General features: G+C 58.4%; 2 protein-coding genes across 2 annotated transcripts in view; one reads left to right on the top strand and one right to left on the bottom strand.

Annotated features, from left to right (window-relative positions):
• The first annotated feature begins 3,504 nt into the window (after positions 1-3,504).
• CHPF (chondroitin polymerizing factor) lies at positions 3,505-7,500 on the top strand. The gene is made up of 3 exons (XM_029959881.1): positions 3,505-4,481; positions 4,619-4,801; positions 5,225-7,500. The coding sequence occupies exons 1-3, from the start codon at positions 3,945-3,947 to the stop codon at positions 6,485-6,487; spliced, it is 1,983 nt and encodes a 660-aa protein (XP_029815741.1). The 5' UTR covers positions 3,505-3,944; the 3' UTR covers positions 6,488-7,500.
• Positions 7,501-12,550: 5,050 nt separating this feature from the next.
• Positions 12,551-18,235, bottom strand: part of ASIC4 (acid sensing ion channel subunit family member 4) — a 29,008-nt gene continuing 23,323 nt past the window's right edge. Inside the window, exons 2-10 of the mRNA XM_018072669.3 lie at positions 17,597-17,741; positions 17,301-17,428; positions 17,050-17,209; positions 16,531-16,587; positions 16,281-16,434; positions 15,800-15,891; positions 15,404-15,483; positions 14,977-15,081; positions 12,551-14,698 (exon numbers count right to left, since the gene is read on the bottom strand). Of these exons, the coding sequence (XP_017928158.1) occupies positions 14,579-14,698; positions 14,977-15,081; positions 15,404-15,483; positions 15,800-15,891; positions 16,281-16,434; positions 16,531-16,587; positions 17,050-17,209; positions 17,301-17,428; positions 17,597-17,741 (1,041 nt within the window). The 3' untranslated portion in view covers positions 12,551-14,578. The remainder of the gene's footprint in view (positions 14,699-14,976; positions 15,082-15,403; positions 15,484-15,799; positions 15,892-16,280; positions 16,435-16,530; positions 16,588-17,049; positions 17,210-17,300; positions 17,429-17,596; positions 17,742-18,235) is intronic.

The following is an 18,235-nucleotide window of genomic DNA, read 5'->3' as shown; positions in this document are numbered from 1 at the left end:
CCCTCAGGATGGTGCATAGGGACAGAGTGGATTGGGATGCAGGGGTGTGGATGTGAAAACTGCAGGATAACCTCACATCAGTTGTGCATGGGGTTGTGCAGTGTGCAAGGGGCTGTGCTAGGGCCACAGGAATTGCAGTGCCTGCATTCTGACGGGGCAAATGTACACATCAAGGGCACCTAGAGTGGCTGCCCAACCATCCCCCCACGAGTGGATGGGAGATACAGCCATGGCAGGCAGATGTGGGGACACAGCTCTCTGCAGAGGCAGAGCTCTCTGGAGCTGGCGCCTCCTGGCTGTGGCGCACAGGGACCCCCGGGAAATCCTGGCAGGGAGAAAGCTCTTGGCAGAAGCTGCCGTTCCCCTGGCAGCCCCTTCCCAGCCCCATGCCAACACTGGAGAGACAAAGGCGGGAGCTGCAGCTGGTAGGGGGCTAGAAGGGGCTGCTGGAGGAACGGCACTGCTGCCTGCTTGCCCCACAGGATCTCCCAAGGCTGGGCACGAGGACCCTGGGCTCAGCCACTGCCCAGGCAAGCCCTGGAGAGACATGTGCTCTGACCACAGCTTATTCTCCATGCAGGTTTCCCAGGCTAAAAGTCTGAAAAACTCATTATTTTCTCTGATCTGTACCTCTGTCTAAATATAAGTTCAGATCAACAGTGTCATTTCAGAATGAAACCTCTTATCACTCGTGTAAAATGATCCAGGTTTGTACAAGGTGGCTAAAGTTACATATTCCAACCCATAAAGGAAATCAAATACATCTATTTCTATCACATTTCTCTGTGTACAGAAAACAGGCTCATTTGTTTTTTATATGATCATGCCTGTTTTTTTGACCTTTGTGCGTGGAAAATCTTTGCTCATTTCTTAGTTCTGCATCTTTTCCCTTCCAGTATCTCCTCATCCCATTGCATTCTCTCTGTTTCTAGTTTTTATATGTTCTTCATTAAACTGCCGTCCACGTGACTGCCTTTGCCTATTGCTTGTCTTGGCCTATTCAGGAGAAAAAAGGCCTATGAAAATGAGCCGAACTTGGATGATGGTCTAGTATCTCAGGGGGGTGAGATGCTGCCAACCGCTTCTCGATGAAAACAGGCTGCTTTGTTTCAGAAAATGAAAGAGATCCTGGAACTGAGCGGGCCTCCGGCTGCCCTCAGTGCCCACAGTGCTCTGTGGCTGCTGGTGCTCCCAAGGGCAGGTGGGCTGCGTTTCATGGGGAGGGTGGAATGGGTTCCCCACCAGCCAGAGTAAATCCAGAGGCACTTGAGAGTCCCAGTGCCTGTGACGCTGCTGGAAGTGAAGCCATAGGCTGGGAATGGGCGGAAAGGCCAGGTCCTCCTTCTTGTCCTTATTCAGTAATGCCTGGCACTGAGTGGCCATGTAGGGCTGCTGTCCTTGTAGCTTCTGGGTTGGATCATTCCTGTGCTGGAAGCTCTGTTTGTGCAGCAAACTCTGCTCCAAGACGGTTTTTCCAGCTCTGTCTGCCCGGGGGGCTCTTTCTGGCAGCCGGTGCAACAGTGTCTATGTGCTGCAGACAGCTCATGGTGGAATGGTGACCCAACCAAAGGAGCCCACTTTGGTCCAGTTTGACTCACATGATAGGGGTCCCTGCTGCTGGTATTTCCTACAGTCTGCCTGTCCTCTGTACTTTATCCTCCCTGCAGCCACCTAGGATTTTTCTCTCTGCAAGCATGGTTTTCTGCTCTGCATCCAAGGGGTTTCCAGCTGGCATACCTGGCATGCTCAGCTGCCAATTGCAGCCCGCGGCTCACGCTTTGCTGAGGCCAGACCCTCACCCCTCATCCACCCACAATCACTGGGCACCTCCTGAGGACTTTCAGGTAGAGCCAAGCACCACCACCCACATCTTTTGGAAGACCCTCGGGCAGAGATTTGGGGAACGCGTCGCTTGAAGCCCACCATGAAATCACCAGCGTCGTGGTTTGGGCTGTCCCGGGGAGGAGACACACGGCCCCGCGGCGGCCACCCTGCCCCGGGCACAAAGGGCCGGGGAAACGCGCCCTTAAGCCGGCTCAGGTGCCAGGTCTCCGGCGGACGCGCTTTCCGAGCCGGAGGGCGCTCTGTGGGCGGGGGAGCTGCACTGCTGCCCTACAGCGCCGGGGGTGCACACTGAAACGGCACCGGGGCAGCCCCGGGCCTCCCCTGCTCCGCCGGTTGCCCTCGGGGGTTGCGGAAGGTCCCGGCCGGTGCCTCGGGGTCCCCGCCGCGCGGATCTTCTCCATCAAGCCTGGACGCCGCCAAAACTGCCCCCGCCTGCGATTGGCCTGAGCATGCGCGTGACGCTCCTCCCTGCAGCACGGCCCCATTGGCAGGGCGGGTGACGCGAACGGGGCGGGGCAGTGGTGAAACTCGGACGGCGGCGCGCGCCAGGCCCCGGAGCCGCCCGGTCCCGGTCGTGGGTCCCGTCCCGGCCATGCGGCTGTCGTGGTGCTGTCGGTGCTGCGTGCCCGCCGGGCCCGTGGCATCGGCGTCTCGCTGCCGTCACGCTCAGCTTGCTTAGTCACTGGTGGAGGAGCCTGCGGGCCGCGCGCACCCGCACCCGCCAGCGTCCGCGAGGCGGCCGCCGCGGCCGCCCCGGCCGCCAACGGCCACAAGCGGGCGCAACGTGCCCAAACTCCGTCGCCGCCGGGCTGGCGCGTACAGCTGGGAGCCCGCGAGTCCGTGCTAGAGCCCGCCAGCCCGGAAGGCCGCCAGAAGGCTGTCAGTGTGCGGGGGGGCCGGGCCCGGCCGGGCTGGGGGAGCTGGCCCCGTGAGGCGGGCGGCGCGGCTGCCCGGGCTTTATAGGGTAACTGGCGGCCGAGCGGTGCCCGGGTGTGGGTGTGTGCCTGCCGGGCCGCGGCAGGGGGGCTTTCCAGGAGGCCCAGCGATGTACTTTATCCTCCCTGCAGCCACCTAGGATTTTTCTCTCTGCAAGCGCCCTCTGCCCCCCCTTCTCCTTACTCCCAGCCCTCAGCAGGCACTCAGAAGAGCCTCCTGCCCACGCTGCTGCCTGCTGTGCGAAGGTTGCCCTCTGTGCAAAGGTTCCCTGCTATGCGAAGGCTGCCTGCTGCAGCACGTGCTGCCGGGCACCGTGCCACGGTCCCCTCCTGCCTGAGCAGGGACCCCTCCCGCGGTGGCTTGTCCCCACCCGGCTCTGCAAACTCCAGCCTGCTCCAGAGCCGGCTGCAGCCCCGTCTCAGTGTCCCCTGGATGACAGGGGGCAGGCAGTGAAAGGGCCTCCTTGTCCTGGCGAGGTGGTGGGCGGATGAAGGGGGCTGAATGGGGCCAGTGTGTACCAGGCAGCGGCTGGGGGACGGGATGGGGGGGTCGCTTCCTGCCGCTGCACCAGGCTGGGAGAATTAAACCTGAAAGTCATTCTGAATGTGACAGCTGGGGGCCGTGGTGGGGAGGGGGACACAACCAGCCACCTGTGTGGGGCCTGACTTCCGCAGGGAGGGCAGCAAGGACTCTCCTGCCTGCCTTTTGTAGGGCAGTATGTCTGGTAAGGGCAGCAGGAAGGTGCTTCCCAGTTTGTCTGTCCTGGCTGGGGCTGGCCTCATAGTGTGGGTGCCTGGTGGGTCATGTCTCTGCTAGGGCTAGGGTGTGCAGCCCTGTTTCCTGCTTTTAGCTGTTTTCAGCCTTTTGAGAGCCTCTGTTTTAAGCTGGACTAGCCAGCTCGTGGGAAGGGAGGGTCCTCCATGGTCTCAGGTTGACAGGGGACCTCAGCAAAGTGCTCTGCTGTGCCTCTGGCATAGTGGCAGCTGGTGATGCTGGGGTGATGTCTTGTGTGTGTGGTTGAAGCCCGGGAGCAGTTCCTGCAGAGGAACCGAGGTTGGTGCCATTGGTTGCAGCAGGGAGGGTGCAGGCTGAGGTGGGGTGCAGTGCCCCAGAAGACATTGTCTTCCTCCTGCAGGACCCGATACATCAGCACAGAGCTGGGGATGCGGCAGCGGCTCTTTGTGGGTGTGCTGACCTCCAAGAGCACACTGAACACCCTGGGAGTGGCTGTCAACCGCACTCTGGCCCACCGCCTGGAGCGCCTGGTGTACTTCACAGGCACACGGGGCCGCAAGGTGCCCCACGGCATGGTGGTGGTGACACACAGTGACGAGCGGCCCATCTGGAACATGTACCAGACTGTCAGATACCTTCTGGAGCACTACGTGAACGACTTCGATTGGTTCTTCCTGGTGCAGGATGATACCTACACAGAGGCACACCGCATCAGCCGCCTGGTTGCCCACCTCAGCATCGACACCCACCTCTACCTGGGCCGTCCCGAGGAGTTCATCGGTGGGGACACTGAGGGACGTTACTGCTACGGAGGGTTTGGCTACCTGCTGTCCCGCAGCCTCCTCCTGCTCCTTCAGCAGCACCTGGAGAGCTGCCGCAATGACATCCTCAGCGCCCGGCCCGATGAGTGGCTGGGCCGCTGCATCATCGACTACACAGGTGTCAACTGTGCTGAGGAACATGAGGTAGGTCCTGCAGCAGAGATGTCCTGGGAGGACTATCCATTGCAGCCTTATATCCTTTGAGCTTGCTGTGCTGGCATCTGCTGGGGTGGGAGCGCAGGCTGGGGCTGGCTGTGACCTATCTCTCCTGACTGGCACAGGGTCTGCATTACCACTATTTTGAGCTGGGGAAGAACGTGGACCCTGAACGGGAGACTGACCTCCGTTTCCAGAGCGCCTTCACTGTCCACCCTGTGCTGGATCCCCTCCAGATGTACCGGCTGCACAAGTACTTTGCACAGGTGGAGCTTGAGAGCACCTACCAGGAGATCCAGCAGCTCCAGGTGAGACTTGGCTTGGCTGGGAGGGTCTTGGTTCCATCTGTCATCCCTGTGGGCTTTCTGGTTACTCTGCAAGTTTCTCACCTGATCCTGCTGTGGGACACGATCAGTTGAGCCCATGTGGCTACAGAGGCAGTGGTGCTGTCTGAAGAGCAGCTTTAGACCTAGATAGGTCCTGGAGAGATGGTGGTGGTTCAGGGTGATGAGGCAAACAGGGTACAGAAGTCTGTCAGCAAAGGCCAGGTAGGGTGGCAGAGCAAACCTGAGGTGCTGGATGGGAATCAGGTTGAAGGCAGAGTTGTTCTGACACTGCTCTTTGAGCCAGCTCTGGCAGATCTCTGAATATCAGGAGTCAGCTTGGCTGCTGCCAGAGCGGGAAGACCTACTTGTGTCTTGGCTGTCACTCCTCCATCTCTCCTCTTGCAGATGGAGATCCAGAACGCCAGCAGCCTGTCTGCTGATGGGGACCACAGCGCCACATGGCCCATCGGCATCCCGCCCCCATTCCAGCCCAAAACCCGCTTTGAGGTGCTGCGCTGGGACTATTTCACTGAGGAGCAAGTCTACGCCTGTGTGGATGGCTCCCCCAAGTGTGAGCTGCGTGGTGCGGATCTGGCGGACGTTGCCGACGTGGTGGCCACGGCCATGGAGGAGCTGAACCGCAAGTACCAGCCGGTGCTCCATGTCCGCAAGCAGCAGCTGGTGAATGGGTACCGGCGCTTCGACCCCACACGTGGCATGGAGTACACACTGGACCTTCAGGTGGAGGTGGTCACCCAGAAGGGGCACAGCCGCTCCGTCACAAAACGTGTGCACCTGGTGCGGCCCCTCAGCGAGGTGGAGATCATCCCCATGCCGTATGTGACGGAGGCCAGTCGCATCAATGTCATCCTGCCGCTGACAGCCCATGACCGGGACTATGCTGCCCGCTTTTTGGAGGCTTATGCGGCAGCCGCTTTTGAGAGCAGTGAGAATGCAGTGCTCACCTTCCTCTTCATTTATGACCCCTTTGAGGCCCAGCAGGTCACCCAAAATGACATCTTCGCCTCTGTGAAGGCCCAGATCACTGAGTATGAGCGCAAATATGCAGAGGTAAAGATCCCGTGGATCAGTGTTAAGACAGACGCACCTTCCCAAATCAAGGTCATGGACATTATCTCCAAGAAGCATCCCGTGGACACGCTTTTCTTTGTGGCCGGCGTGGGGACGGAGGTCACCGTCGACTTCCTGAACCGCTGCCGGATGAACACCATAAACAACTGGCAGGTCTTCTTCCCCATCCACTTCCAGGGCTACAACCCAGCTATTGCTTACCACAACCAGGTGCCACCTACCACGCTGGACCTGCTGCGGGATGTGGGGCGGTTTGACCGGGATGTCTTCCACGAAGCCTGCTTCTACAACGCCGACTACATGGCAGCACGCACCCGCATGGCAGGTGATGTGCAGGAGAATGAAGACATCCTGGAAACCCTGGACATCTACGACATGTTCATCAAGTACTCCAACCTCCATGTCTTCCGGGCTGTGGAGCCTGCCCTGCTGCAGCACTACCGGCACCAGGCCTGCAACCCTCGGCTCAGCGAGGAGATCTACCACCGCTGTGTGCAGAGCAGCCTGGAGGGCATAGGCTCTCGCTCCCAGCTGGCCATGGTGCTTTTTGAGCAGGAGCAAGGGAACAGCACCTGAACTCTGGGGTGGAGAGAGGCTGGCCCTGCCATGCCATGCCATGCCTGCCTGCTCACCTCACCTCTTCTGCTGCCCAAATCTGTCTTCCTTCTCCCAGCAGCTGCAGGGATTGCTGGTACCTGAGCTCTTGACTTGCCCTGCCGGGGCTGCCTGGACCGGGGTCTGCCATCCCAGGGTGCCTGGGTCTTTCTGGAGTGGCCATGGCTGTGCAGACCCCGGGGCAAGAAGGGGGCAGAGTCACTGAGCCGCAAGCTGGAATGCCTGGCTCCTCATCACAGAGCTCCTGGCTGCTGTCCCCATCCCTTTGTCCTGTCCCTACTGCTCAGCACAGGGGAGATGGGCTGCCCTGTCCCTTGCTGTCCCCCCTTGACTGGGGAAATGTAGAGCCCAAGGTTCCCCTGCTGCAGGGCCATGACTGCCACGGGGCCTGGAGTGATCCCTCATGGTTACCCCAGTGCCCTGGGACAAGCCTGTGCCCTTCGCTTCTTTGGAGCGTTGGCCTGGTTGTGCAGAGAGGGCCATGTCCCTGTGCCTGACACAGGCTTGGGCAGTGGGATGGGGCATGTCCCACCCCAAAAGAGCAAGAAGGAGGTTGGTTCTGGGGCTTTGCCACTTGGCAATGAGCTGGAGCGTTCCTGGCTGGTTGGGGTGTGGGGGACTTGGCCCCTGGGGCCGGTGGGCGCAGGGGGTGCTGGAGGGGATCCTGCTGTATTCACGTACCGTGAACTGCTCCCCATGGGAACCGTGACCCAGGCCGCTTTGGCCTTCGCAGTATTGATAGGACGTCGGAGGTCACAGCCCTCAAACGAGAGCCTCCTGACAGAGGTTGGATCCCTCCCCAGTGTGGGGGTCGAGGGACGTGGTGCCCGACACTGGTGGGCATGGAGGAGGGTTTGGCTGTGCATCTCCTAAGGAGAAAGCGACTGAGGAGCCTCTCTCTGCTCCTGGTTTGTATTTAATAGGGGAAAAGGAGGGGAAATGGGTTGCATTTACACTAATAAAATGGAGAGATGAACTAGTGAATCTGGCTGATTCTTTCATGGAGCACCTCTGGGTGTTCCGCTGCGTGTCTGTGTGGTGGTAGGTGCTGGCTGTTTGTAAAAACTCTGGGTGCATCTGGCTGGACAGATTCCTCACAGGCATGCTGCTTTTCCCATGCACCTGCAAACATCCTCTACCTGAGCTGGGAGATGACTGCCTCTTCCTGGGGAGACTGCAGGAGCCCATTTCCTTATGGACAGGGTGGCAGATGCTGGAATCATGCACCTCCTCTGATGCCCACGGTCCCTCAGGCTGTCCTGCTATAACTACCTGCTACCAGTCACTGGTGGTGCAGCAGGATGCTGAGCCCCTTGCCACAGAAAGTCCTTTGACTGCTGTCTTTCCTGTTGCTGTAAGCTTGTGGTCTCACTGACCAGTCCTCAGCCCTGTCTGTGCATGGAAGAGCACCAGTGAGGGGCTGGTGCAGCTGTGTGTCCTCCTGCATGTGCTGTCTCTGTAACAGTCTTTGTGGTCTGTGTGTGAGTAATGTGGGACCCCTGCCACTGTCAGAGTGCAGGCTGGCTGCCCAAGTAGGGTGAATTCTGCCCTCCAGCATCTGGGATCAGTTCTGAAGGAAACTCCCAGGCCAGGCCTCGACCTGCCCTCTGCATTGCTGTCACTTTTTTGGGGCTCTTTTACATCTCAGGCTTCTCAGCAGCTTGTGGTTTCCAGTTCTGAGTTGGGCAGAGCAGTGTCATCCTGCCCTGGACTGTTTCACCACCTACAGCTCCTGTTTTTGTTACAAGGAATGGGGACTGTGTCCCTTGCCCATGCCGCCTGCTGAAGGCATGATTTTCATGACTCCATGTACTCTTCCCACCAGCCCTGTACTCCTAATGTTTTACTGGTTCATGAAACACATGTATCAAAGAGACATCTCCAAGAATATGAACTGAACCTAGTCACTGTTACTTATCAAGGCTGTTAGTGCTCAGTGAAACTCATGGAGAGCCTCTGGGCTGTGTGACATGCCTTTCCCAAGGATACCTCATTCATCTATTCCTGCTCCAGTCTCGTATCCATGGTGTAGGAGTGTATATGTTTAAATATAATTTTATTATATTTCAGACAGTAGCCGTTAGCTTGTTCTGAGTATTTCTATTTTTGATCTTCCCTGAGCACATTTAAATTCCCTTTAAATGGAAATCTGGGACAGAGGGAGTGAGGCAGATGCAGATGTGTTACAGATACATTTTTTCTCTGAAAAGCAGACCTAGGAGTCAGATGTGATTAGGCATAAGAGGAGTATCCAAATACTAATAAAGCAAACTGGCTTCAAATTGAGTTGGCTGGGAAAAGAAACCCAGAACTGTCATTTAATTATCACAAGACTGTTTAGATAAAGTTGCTGTTGCCTCCTTATTGCTGTTTGCCCAGACTGAGTTAGAGATATTTGCATACTCTGCACTATCAATATCAGCAGAGCCTTCCCGCTCTGACATATGTATGAGCAAATGACAGTGCTTGTTGCACTCACAGCACTGTAACTGCTCCCTTTTCAAAGGAGCTTGCAGGGTTTGAAGCTGTTTTAGTGTTCGCCAGGTTATCTGCAGCATCAAAACATGACAAAACCCTGGAGAAGGATGTGCAAAGCTGAATGCTGGCTGTGAAGTAAGTGGGCTCACTGTGCCATGACAGAGACCAGGGACGATGGGGACATACCTGGGCACAACTGCGCTGTGCACCTCTCCTGCCCTCATAAGGCTGGCAGGGACAGGCAGGGCACCAGGGATGATGACAACCTTTGAAAGTGTCAGGAGGAGGAGCCCTGGGTGCTGACATGGATGACTGAGCATGCAGGAACATTCTGTGATCCCTATCAGGTTTGACTGGTACCTCCATCCAATGTGTGAACTTTTGCACTGACGCAGTTCCAGAGGCAGAGCAGCGAAAGGACAATTTTCCCAATGAGGCGGGAGAAAACACATCTCCTACCTTGTAGACTTTTGCTTCCCTTGAGGACACTTTTTAAGTGTTACTGGCTCACCACGCCATCAAGAAGGGCAAAGCAAGTTCCTCTTGGAAAATTTTTGAAAAGAATGAGTGAAGAGCTGGTTCAGAGCAGAGCACTCTGAAGCACAAGAGGGACTGGCTGGGTGCACTGGGGCTGGGCAGGAACCTGCCTCCCCTTCTGCCTCCCCTCTCCTTTCTGCACCAGGACAAGGAAAGGGACTCAAACTAGGGAAAACCCAAGATGCTACTGTGCTATACTCCCTGCCACCCCCTTCCTCCCAACACCCCCCTGCCCTTCCCCACAGTTTGTTCCCCTGTGCCTCTCTGCAAACACAGCAGTAAGCCTGTGAGCAGAGAAGGCAAAACCTGCTACTCTATCCCTGCTTGGGTCACTTCAGGCTATGCTAAACCCTGTGACAGAGCTACTTCAGCCCCTGCAATGTTGATCAGTTCGATGGCTGACCTTTGGAGGAAGTGGGAACTGCGGCCGTGCCAGCAGAGGGCTGGAGGGCAAGGGAAAGTTCAGTGCCTTTTCGTCCCTGTGCTTTTGTTGGGAAGGGGCCAGTGGTGCCTCGCTGCCTGTCCCGCAGGAGCAGCACTGCCAACCACAGGGCAGGACCCAGCTCCAGCAAGCGTTTCCTCCTGTCCGCAAGTGAAGGCAGGAGAGGCTGCTCTGCTTGAGGAGGAGCAGATAAGGAAATGCCAGGCTGTGCTTGTACCAAATCCCTCGGGTCACAGCCTAACGCACTGCTGAACCCCTCTAGAGGGTGTGAGGGGCTTTGATCAGGGCCAAAGCTCAGGAAAATTGGAGCCTTGATGAAGAAGAGCTGTTAATTGTAAGTGCAGACAGAGCTGCGGCCGATGTGTGCCTGCCTGGGGGGTTTCCCTGCACAGGGTGTCAGCATACCTAGCTATGCCCTCTGGGATCAAACACTCTTGGCAGTGGCAGAATGCGGGAGCCTGAAACTCTGGGGCTGGGGGAAAAAGGCCAGCAGCTTGCTTGGATTTTGATTTAAATTGCATTCTTATTTTTTCCAACCTGCTTGCCCACTGTCCAGGGCTGAGTGCTGGAAAGCGAGGGCTGTGTATCCCCTGCCTGGCCCCACTGATGAGCACCACCAGTCCATTTTTCCAGCAAGCAGGTCATGGGCAAATGACCAGGAGCAAAGCAACAAACTTGCCATGTGTATGTCATCCGGAGATGCTGAGAGTCACTCCTTTCTCCAGGTGTTGCCTGTCACCACTAGCATGTCCAGGCAGAAAATGCTTGGGGAGGAGGTGACAGAGGTGATGCCACATGTCCCATTACATTTCAGGGCTTAATTCCAACCTCTCTGCTCCCAAGCTGGATAGTTTTCTTTTCTTTGAAATGCAGCTTTTCCATGGGAACATGTAATTGCTGTTTGTGGTAGTGGAGGCATGTTGGGAAGTGCCCAAGGAGATGCCCACTACATTTTGGTGCGTCCTCCCTAGGGATTGGCACCACAGGAGCTGTGTCTGCTGGGGTTGTTGCCTCTACAATGACAGGAACTGTTGCCAGCACAGACGGTCCTGCTGTGATCAGGTACTTGGCATTTGTCCAGAGGGCTGCGCTCATTAAAATTAAGGGCCTGTTTCACTACAGTGAGTCCCCTTCTAATTATGCCCCTGCTATTTCTTGTAGCTCATTACAGGTGTTTCAAGCAGTGCTGGGCTTGGTGAGCCCCAGGTGGCACCGTCTCCATTCCTGGGGAAGACCAAACCTCTGGTGGTCGTGTGGCAGGGTCAGTGTGGGAGGGGGCACCCAGAGGCCACAGCACTGGGGTTTGGGACTGGCCCTGGGGTGCTAAACCTGAGTTGTCCCACTGGCCTTCGTCAGCCCAGCGCCATCTGCACTGGGACATGAGGCATGGCACGGGTAGGGGGAGATGCTGGGTTCACCTCACCTGCCTGCCCTATTTGGAGAGGTAGAGCTACAGGAACTGTCACCTCCAGATGGCACCTGGAAATTGTCACATTAAAGAACAGTGGTGCTGAGAGCAACAAAGAAAAATATATGTCATATCTTCACTAGGTCATCACTACAGCGCTGCTGGGACCTGTCCTGAGGCCACTTTACTGGCATAGAAGCCAGGATGGGCAGTGCATGAACCTCAGCATTTCCTTCAGCCATGCTTCACTCCTCTGCATGGTGCTGAAGGAGCTGGAGGACATGCTGAGGAAGAGCCTCGTGGGCTCAACATGCAATCCTGTTCTCCTTCTTGCTCAGCTCCTCTGACATGTCTTCACTGTGGAGCAGGAGGCAGCATGAGCCCTCAGTCATGGTCTTGGTGTGGATGAAGGTGGCTAGGTGATGGGGCATCCTGGAGGGGCAGATGGGTCAGAACTTGGTGGCAGGGGCAGCCTCATCCCAAAAGGGATGATCCTCTTACTTGGTGATGAAAAGATGTGGAGGATGTAGCTATTTCTCTGCTTTTCCCTTCAGCACTCATTGCTTTAGCACTCAATGTTCCTCTTGCAGGGCATGGTGTGAGCTGTGGGATGGGGGTCCTATGTCCCAGCTGTAGCCAGTTAACCCAAGCATCTTCAGCCCTCACCAGTTTAGAGGGGAAACCTGTGATGCCTGCTGCTGGCAGCCTGCACCATGAGGTCAGCTTTTGTTTCCTGTTTTGTCCCCTCTCTGTGCTGCAGGGTAGCTGAGGCAGATGGAGAAAGGTCTGGAGAAGGCAGGAGCTGGAGGAGCACCTGTGCCAGGGAAAGCTGTAGACTCTGTCCCACCAGAGCCTCCCTTCACTGCCACCCATTCTCTGCCTCCCTCGTTTCAGTTTTACCCTTCACTCCTCACTCACGGCTCCCAGAGCTGTCCTGCTAGAGGTGCCACTGTGGGACAGGCTTTCTGTGGGCAGGGGAGCAGAGATGCTCAGCTGCCTGTGATTTGTCACGCTGGCTCTTGCAGAGCCTAGCACGTGGGCGCAGGGCTGTAAAGTGCTCCCTGGTCCCACCACCACCACGTCCCCCCTGGGGTCATGGCTCCCCCACCTCTCTTCCCCCCCAGCCCAAGTAGGCATATCCAGACCTACTTGTGCCTCTTTATTAGGGAGCATTTGTACATTTATAAAACAGTGATGCACATCTCTCACGTTCACCATCACGAGGGCGTTCGCGCAGGCCCTCCCACCATGGTGCCCGTGCCCACCCCGCTCGGGGCTTGCTGCTCCAGCTGGCAGGGAGAGACCCACATCCTGTGTCCCCTGCTTGCTGCAGGAGACCTTGGTGTAAGGCTGGTTGGCATGGCCATGGCACCTCCCTGGGCTAATGTGTGGCGCCCCTCTGGGGACACTCCCGCTCGCAGGTTGGTGTATGAGGACCCCATGGGGAGCTGGCATGGGGTGCTCTGGAAGGACTTCCTGGGGAGCACCAGAGTGTCTGCCCTGCTGGGAGGCTTGCTGTGGTCCCCTCCATGTGGGGGGACATGGTACACCATGCAGTTGGGTGCTTGCACCAACAGGGAACATGTTTACACATAGGTGCATATTTTGGGGGGTCATTGGGCCACGCATACCCAGAGCCAGGGCTGCTGGGCACATCACCAGGCTGGTGCTCTGGTTCCTGCCCTGCATATCCCATGTGTGGGGCCTTGAGGGCTTCAAGGATGATGGCTCCTCCTGTATCTATGGCTTTGGGCACAGCGTGGCATGGCCATGTTCCATCTGTGGGCACCAGGGATGGGGACCAAACTAACAGGGCCAGGAGCTGCCTGGCTCAACCCCAGCCTTCCCCAGAGATCCCAAATTCCTGCCCTGGGGTCCCCCTCTGCCAAGTGTGTGTGTTGAGGGGGGCTTTACCAGCTTGCCCCCCCTCCTGAGATATTTTGGGGCAGTTTGCCCTGCGCTGGTGTCTGCTACAGTGGAGGAGGTGGAGGCAGTGTCTGACAGGACAGGGGGAGTGCTGCGGGTCCTGACATGGATCCTGCCATGGCTCCCACCATCTCAGGACAGGCAGGAGGACTGTGGGTGCCGGTTCTGGCCAAGGATCCGGCCAGCAGGTTGGACTGTGGCTATTTGGGCGGCGCTCAGCACGGAGCACCCTCCTAACTGTGTACAGTCTGGGGGAGGCACAGCAGGTGCTCAGCACCCGGGGGTGGGAGCATGGTAAGGGGTACGTGCACGGTGCAAAAGAGCAACAACAGGCAGGGGAGCGAGGGCAGGACCCGCCGTGCTGCCTGGGCTGTGCCGGGCAGCTGCACCAAGGGATGAGCCACTTTGGGCAATACCTGGGCAGGGAGAGCATGGGTTCACAATGGATTGGGGTAGAAGACAGGGGAGGCAGCAGGTTTGCGGTGCCAAAATGACTGGGGACTACTGGGGACCAACACTGGAGTGACACAGGAAATCACAGTGCAGGGGTCTGGCTGGGAACAGTGATGTGGGGCCTGCAGCCCTGGTAGGCTGCAGAAGGTTGGGGAAGGGCAGGTGGATGTTTGGAAGGGTGTCACAGTGGTGGTGGTGCCAGGGGTCAGGGTGGTGCCATGCAGGTGTGGCTGCAGTTGGGGTGTCCCTGGACTGGCTGTGGGGGCCATACTGCTCAGAGAGCTGCCCTGCAACACTGCCCTGCCCTGCCGCAAGAAGGCAGGGAGGTGGTCCCTGGGCAGGGGAGAAGCTGTTCCAGGCATGTCTGTCTCCTGGGGGGAACCATGCAGGGCAGAGACCACCACCCAGGAGGGGTCAGCAGGGGAGGGCTAGGAGGGGCTCACAGGAACCTCAGCTTACCCCCTTCATACTCTGTAGTGTCAGGGCCCCTCTGGCCCACACCTGCTGCTCCCCCAAACCCCCCTGGCATGCCCATCCCCCTCCATGCCGTGTGCTTGAGACTGGGCTGAGCCCACGTGCTAGGGGCAAGCAGAGGGGACAGGCAAAAGGACCGAGGGCCTGCTCCAGTGCCAGTGCCAGTGCCAAGGCAGCTCCAGTGGCATCACTGGGGGCACATAGTGTGGCCGGTCCTGGCAGTGGGTTGGGGGAGGTGGGGGCCTGCACCCTCCACACCCAGCGCCGCAGTCCCTCTCCATGAGAACGGTGGGGAGGGGAGCGGCAGGGGGCTGCCCCCTAGTTCCGATCTTGCCTAGCAGGCGAAGTCCTCGAAGACACCCTGATGAGGGTAGTGGTGGCGGTGGTGGTGGTTGGGCAGGATGCCTGTGTTGTAGGTGCCCTCCATGTGCCGGCCCAGTGTCTCACAGGGGCTCTGCAGGGATGGCAGTCAGTGAGGTGAGCATAGACTCCATGCACCCTGCTCACCCCCCAGTCTCCCCACCCAACATAGCCTGTCCATAGGAACCCCCCTAGGGGCACCCAGCTCTCTGCCTCCCTGGGACTGCCCTGACTCTGCAGCCTGAGGGCACCAAAAGCAGAGCCACACTGTCCCTTGGTCTTGGGACCATGGCCCTTCCCCCTGAGGTGGGGGCGGACACTGCCCAGGCCCTGTCCTTGCAGCCTTCAGACAGCCTACTCCTATGGGGGTACCTGGTCCTTCGTTTCCTCCAGTCCCAGTGTGGCAATGCTGCCCGAGGGCTTCTTCAGGGGTGGCTTGGAGCGGCGCAGAACTCGGCTCACCCTGTCTCGGATCACCTAGGTGCAGATGGAGGGGTCAGACCCAGACCCACACGCAGGTGGCACCCTGTGTGTGGATACCCCAGTCTACATGGAACTGCTGCCCACTGTCCTGCCCACCCAGGGACAGTGGGGACAGCACCTCTGCCCACTACCCTCCCTGTCCTCAGGTCACTGAGGAATGCTGGATGACCCGTTCTCCTCCCACTGCCCTCCTCTGGGTGTTCCCCAATTTGGGGGCTGTAATAGCCCTCTAGGGTGGCCACGCATGGTATGCCCTCCCCAGGGAGCCCATTCCCCCCTCCCACTGCTGAGACTCATCCCTGAAGGCTCAGCACACCTCATAGATGTAGTCCAGGATCTCCAGGATGGTGAGAATGCTGGCACCGATGAACAGGCCCATCTGCCCCCCGATGTCCCCTGGGGGGGAGGAGGAGGAGATGGTCACCAGGAGATGCTGTGCAGCCCACTGTGAGCCTGGGGTTGGGCCAGCAGGGCTGTGGGCAATGCCAGGACTGCTGGATGGAGGGGGACAGTGCAGTCACAGGGGCAGGGGCAGCAGGATGGAGGGAGTGGGGAGCATGCGGGATAGGGGAGACCCAGCAGCATTCCACCCTTCAACCAGTCTGTGGCTAGCTGGCTGCTGCTCTATGTGGTCCCTCCCACACCAGACCCACATCCTCCCAGGGCTGGGACCCAGCGCCTCAAGGCCCCACAGTTAGGTGAGGGGAGTCACCGAGAAGCCCAGCAAGGTCATAGGCTTTCTTCTGCTCGATGGCTTCATAGTTGAGCGCTTCAAAGAAGATGTCCAGCACCAGGAAGTTCTCCCTGTGGGGACACCATTGTGCTAAGCAGGGAGGACTGGTCACCAACTCTCCCACCCCCACTGCCCACAAATCTCCCCTGTCCCCCAGTCCTCCATCTCCCAGGTGCTCCCAGGGCCCTCGTGAGTTATTCAGGCTGGTCCAGTGGGGACATGAGCAGTGCATATCCCAGGCAAGGTCATGGGGACATCTGGCCATGGGGTGGGGAGATGCTGGCAGGAGGGCTGGAAGGACACTGATGGGTTAGAGAGATGTTCTAGTGGCAACACCCCTGGATAGAGGACCTTGTATGCCAGGACCCACTCCCTGTATGTTGCCAAGACTAGGATGGAGGGTCCCCAGGTCCCCATCCCCCTGCCTACCCCCTGGAACACCCTTGTGCTGGCAGCTCACCGAATGTAGGTCTCGTTCTTGTTGTACTTGCGGGCGAGGTAGCGTGCCGAGCCCTTGTTGGGAATGCGGACCATGGAGATCTCCTTGCCATAGCGTGTCAGGTTGCACGGCGTGGGGCAGCTGCAGCGCTCCTGGCTGTCCTCCACTGCTGCATCTGGGAGCAGACACACATTGGCATGGCTGCAACCCCCAGCTCCCTCCCTGGGAGCTCTCAGCTGGCTCCCAGATGCCCGCCCACTGCCGCACCTACCCAGTGTGTGGTCAGCACACTCAATGTACACATTAGGGGAGCAGATGGACTCATTGCCTGTGGAGAAACAGCTGGTTGGGAGGGTGGGAGTCTGGCCATACTCTGCCCCTCACCCTTGACTCATTCCCCTAAAGGTAGTGGGGCAGAGTGTGGAGTAAATAGGGATGAGTGGTCCTTGGGTGCAGGTTGGCTGAGGCAGGGATGGTCCCTAGGTACAGGGCAGACAGGGAAGGGGCTGACCTATGGTGTAAGGAGGGTAGGACAGGGGCTGACTCATTGTGTGGAGAGGATGGGATGGTCCCCAGGTAGAGACGGATGGGGCGGGGGGATCTCAGAGTGCAGAGGGATGGACAGCAGAGTGGTCATTGGGTGCAGAGGGATGAGGAATCGGGGAACATTGGGTGCAGAGTGATAGGGCAGGGGTGATCTTTGGGTGCAGGCTGCAGGGAGTTGGGGTAGCCTCAGGCAGAACTGCTGGGGCAGTGAGGTGCCCCCCACACCATCATGCACAGCCCTCACCTGGCATGTGGACCATGCGGCAGTGGCAGGTCTGCACCACGGCCTCCTTCTCACACTGGAGACGGCAGGCGGCGATGCTGTAGGTGTCATAGCCAGGCAGCATCTGCTCCCCCTGCATGCTGGCCCGGCAGTTCCCCCATGGCTGTGGCAGGTAGGTGAGCTGTCAGGGTGAGAAGGGCATCTCTGCAGGGCTGTGCTGGACTGTGTGCCCACAGGCACCATCCTGGGGACTGTGGGGCATCCCTCCTTACCCGCTGCTCCTGGCAGGACACGAAGGTCTGGAAGCCGGGTGAGACACCAAAGCCCAGCTGATGGATATAGGGCGGCTCATCCTGGCTGTGGATCTGGACTCGGATGCCAGCTTCAAATGATGTCTCATCTGTGGGAGAAGGGCAGAAGTGCTGCATGGCTGCACTGACCCAGCACCTGCATCTCTCTGGTGCCTTGCCTGACCCATAGTCCCCACTCAGGATGCCCTCCTTGCCCAGTAACCCCTCCCTCCTAGCACCCTTCACCTGTGCCCTGCCCAAGCCATAGCCCCACTCACTGGTCTCTCTCCAGATGGGCAGGTACTCTTCCTGCTGAATGTCCAGCATGATCTCCAGCCCGTTGCCCATGCCCCCTTGGCGGGTCACACGCGGATTCTTACGGTCCCCGTTGAAGGTGTAGCACTTACCATAGCGTGTGTAGACCTGAGAATGGAGAAAGGGGAGGGGTAAAGGAGCAGGCAGGGATCTGGCAGGGTGTTCTACAAGCAGGATGAGGTCCTGGAACCCCTTTCCAATTCCATGGAGGTGCTAGAAGGGAGGTACAGTCTTGCATGGCTCTTGGAAGGGTTCATCTCAGCCTCACTCCTGATGATGTCACTCCTCCACCCTTGCTGCAGCAGGGGTGAAGCGTCACTCCCAGCCCAGCTGTCCTGCTCCTGCCAGGAGGAGACTCACAGGGGCAAAGTGTTGGGGGCCACAGCGCTCTCCCTGAAAACGACACTCCACCAGCATGTCCTCGATCTGGTGGCCCAGGCGGTGAAAGAAGCTCTGCATGGTGCGTTCGGAGCGGCGGGGTGGCAGGAAGCGCGAGTAGTTGGCCAGATGCGTCAGCCATGCACGCTGGTCCTCCCCCAGCACGGCCAGCATCTCGGGCACCAGCGAGCGGTTCTCCCGGGACAGCCCCAGCCACTGTCCCA

Source organism: Manacus vitellinus, unplaced genomic scaffold, assembly GCF_001715985.3.
Source record: "Manacus vitellinus isolate BGI_N305 unplaced genomic scaffold, ASM171598v3 scaffold_22_pilon, whole genome shotgun sequence".
Taxonomy (NCBI): domain Eukaryota; kingdom Metazoa; phylum Chordata; class Aves; order Passeriformes; family Pipridae; genus Manacus; species Manacus vitellinus.
The sequence above is the reverse complement of the archived record's forward strand: the minus strand, read 5'-3'. Positions and strand labels throughout refer to the sequence as shown.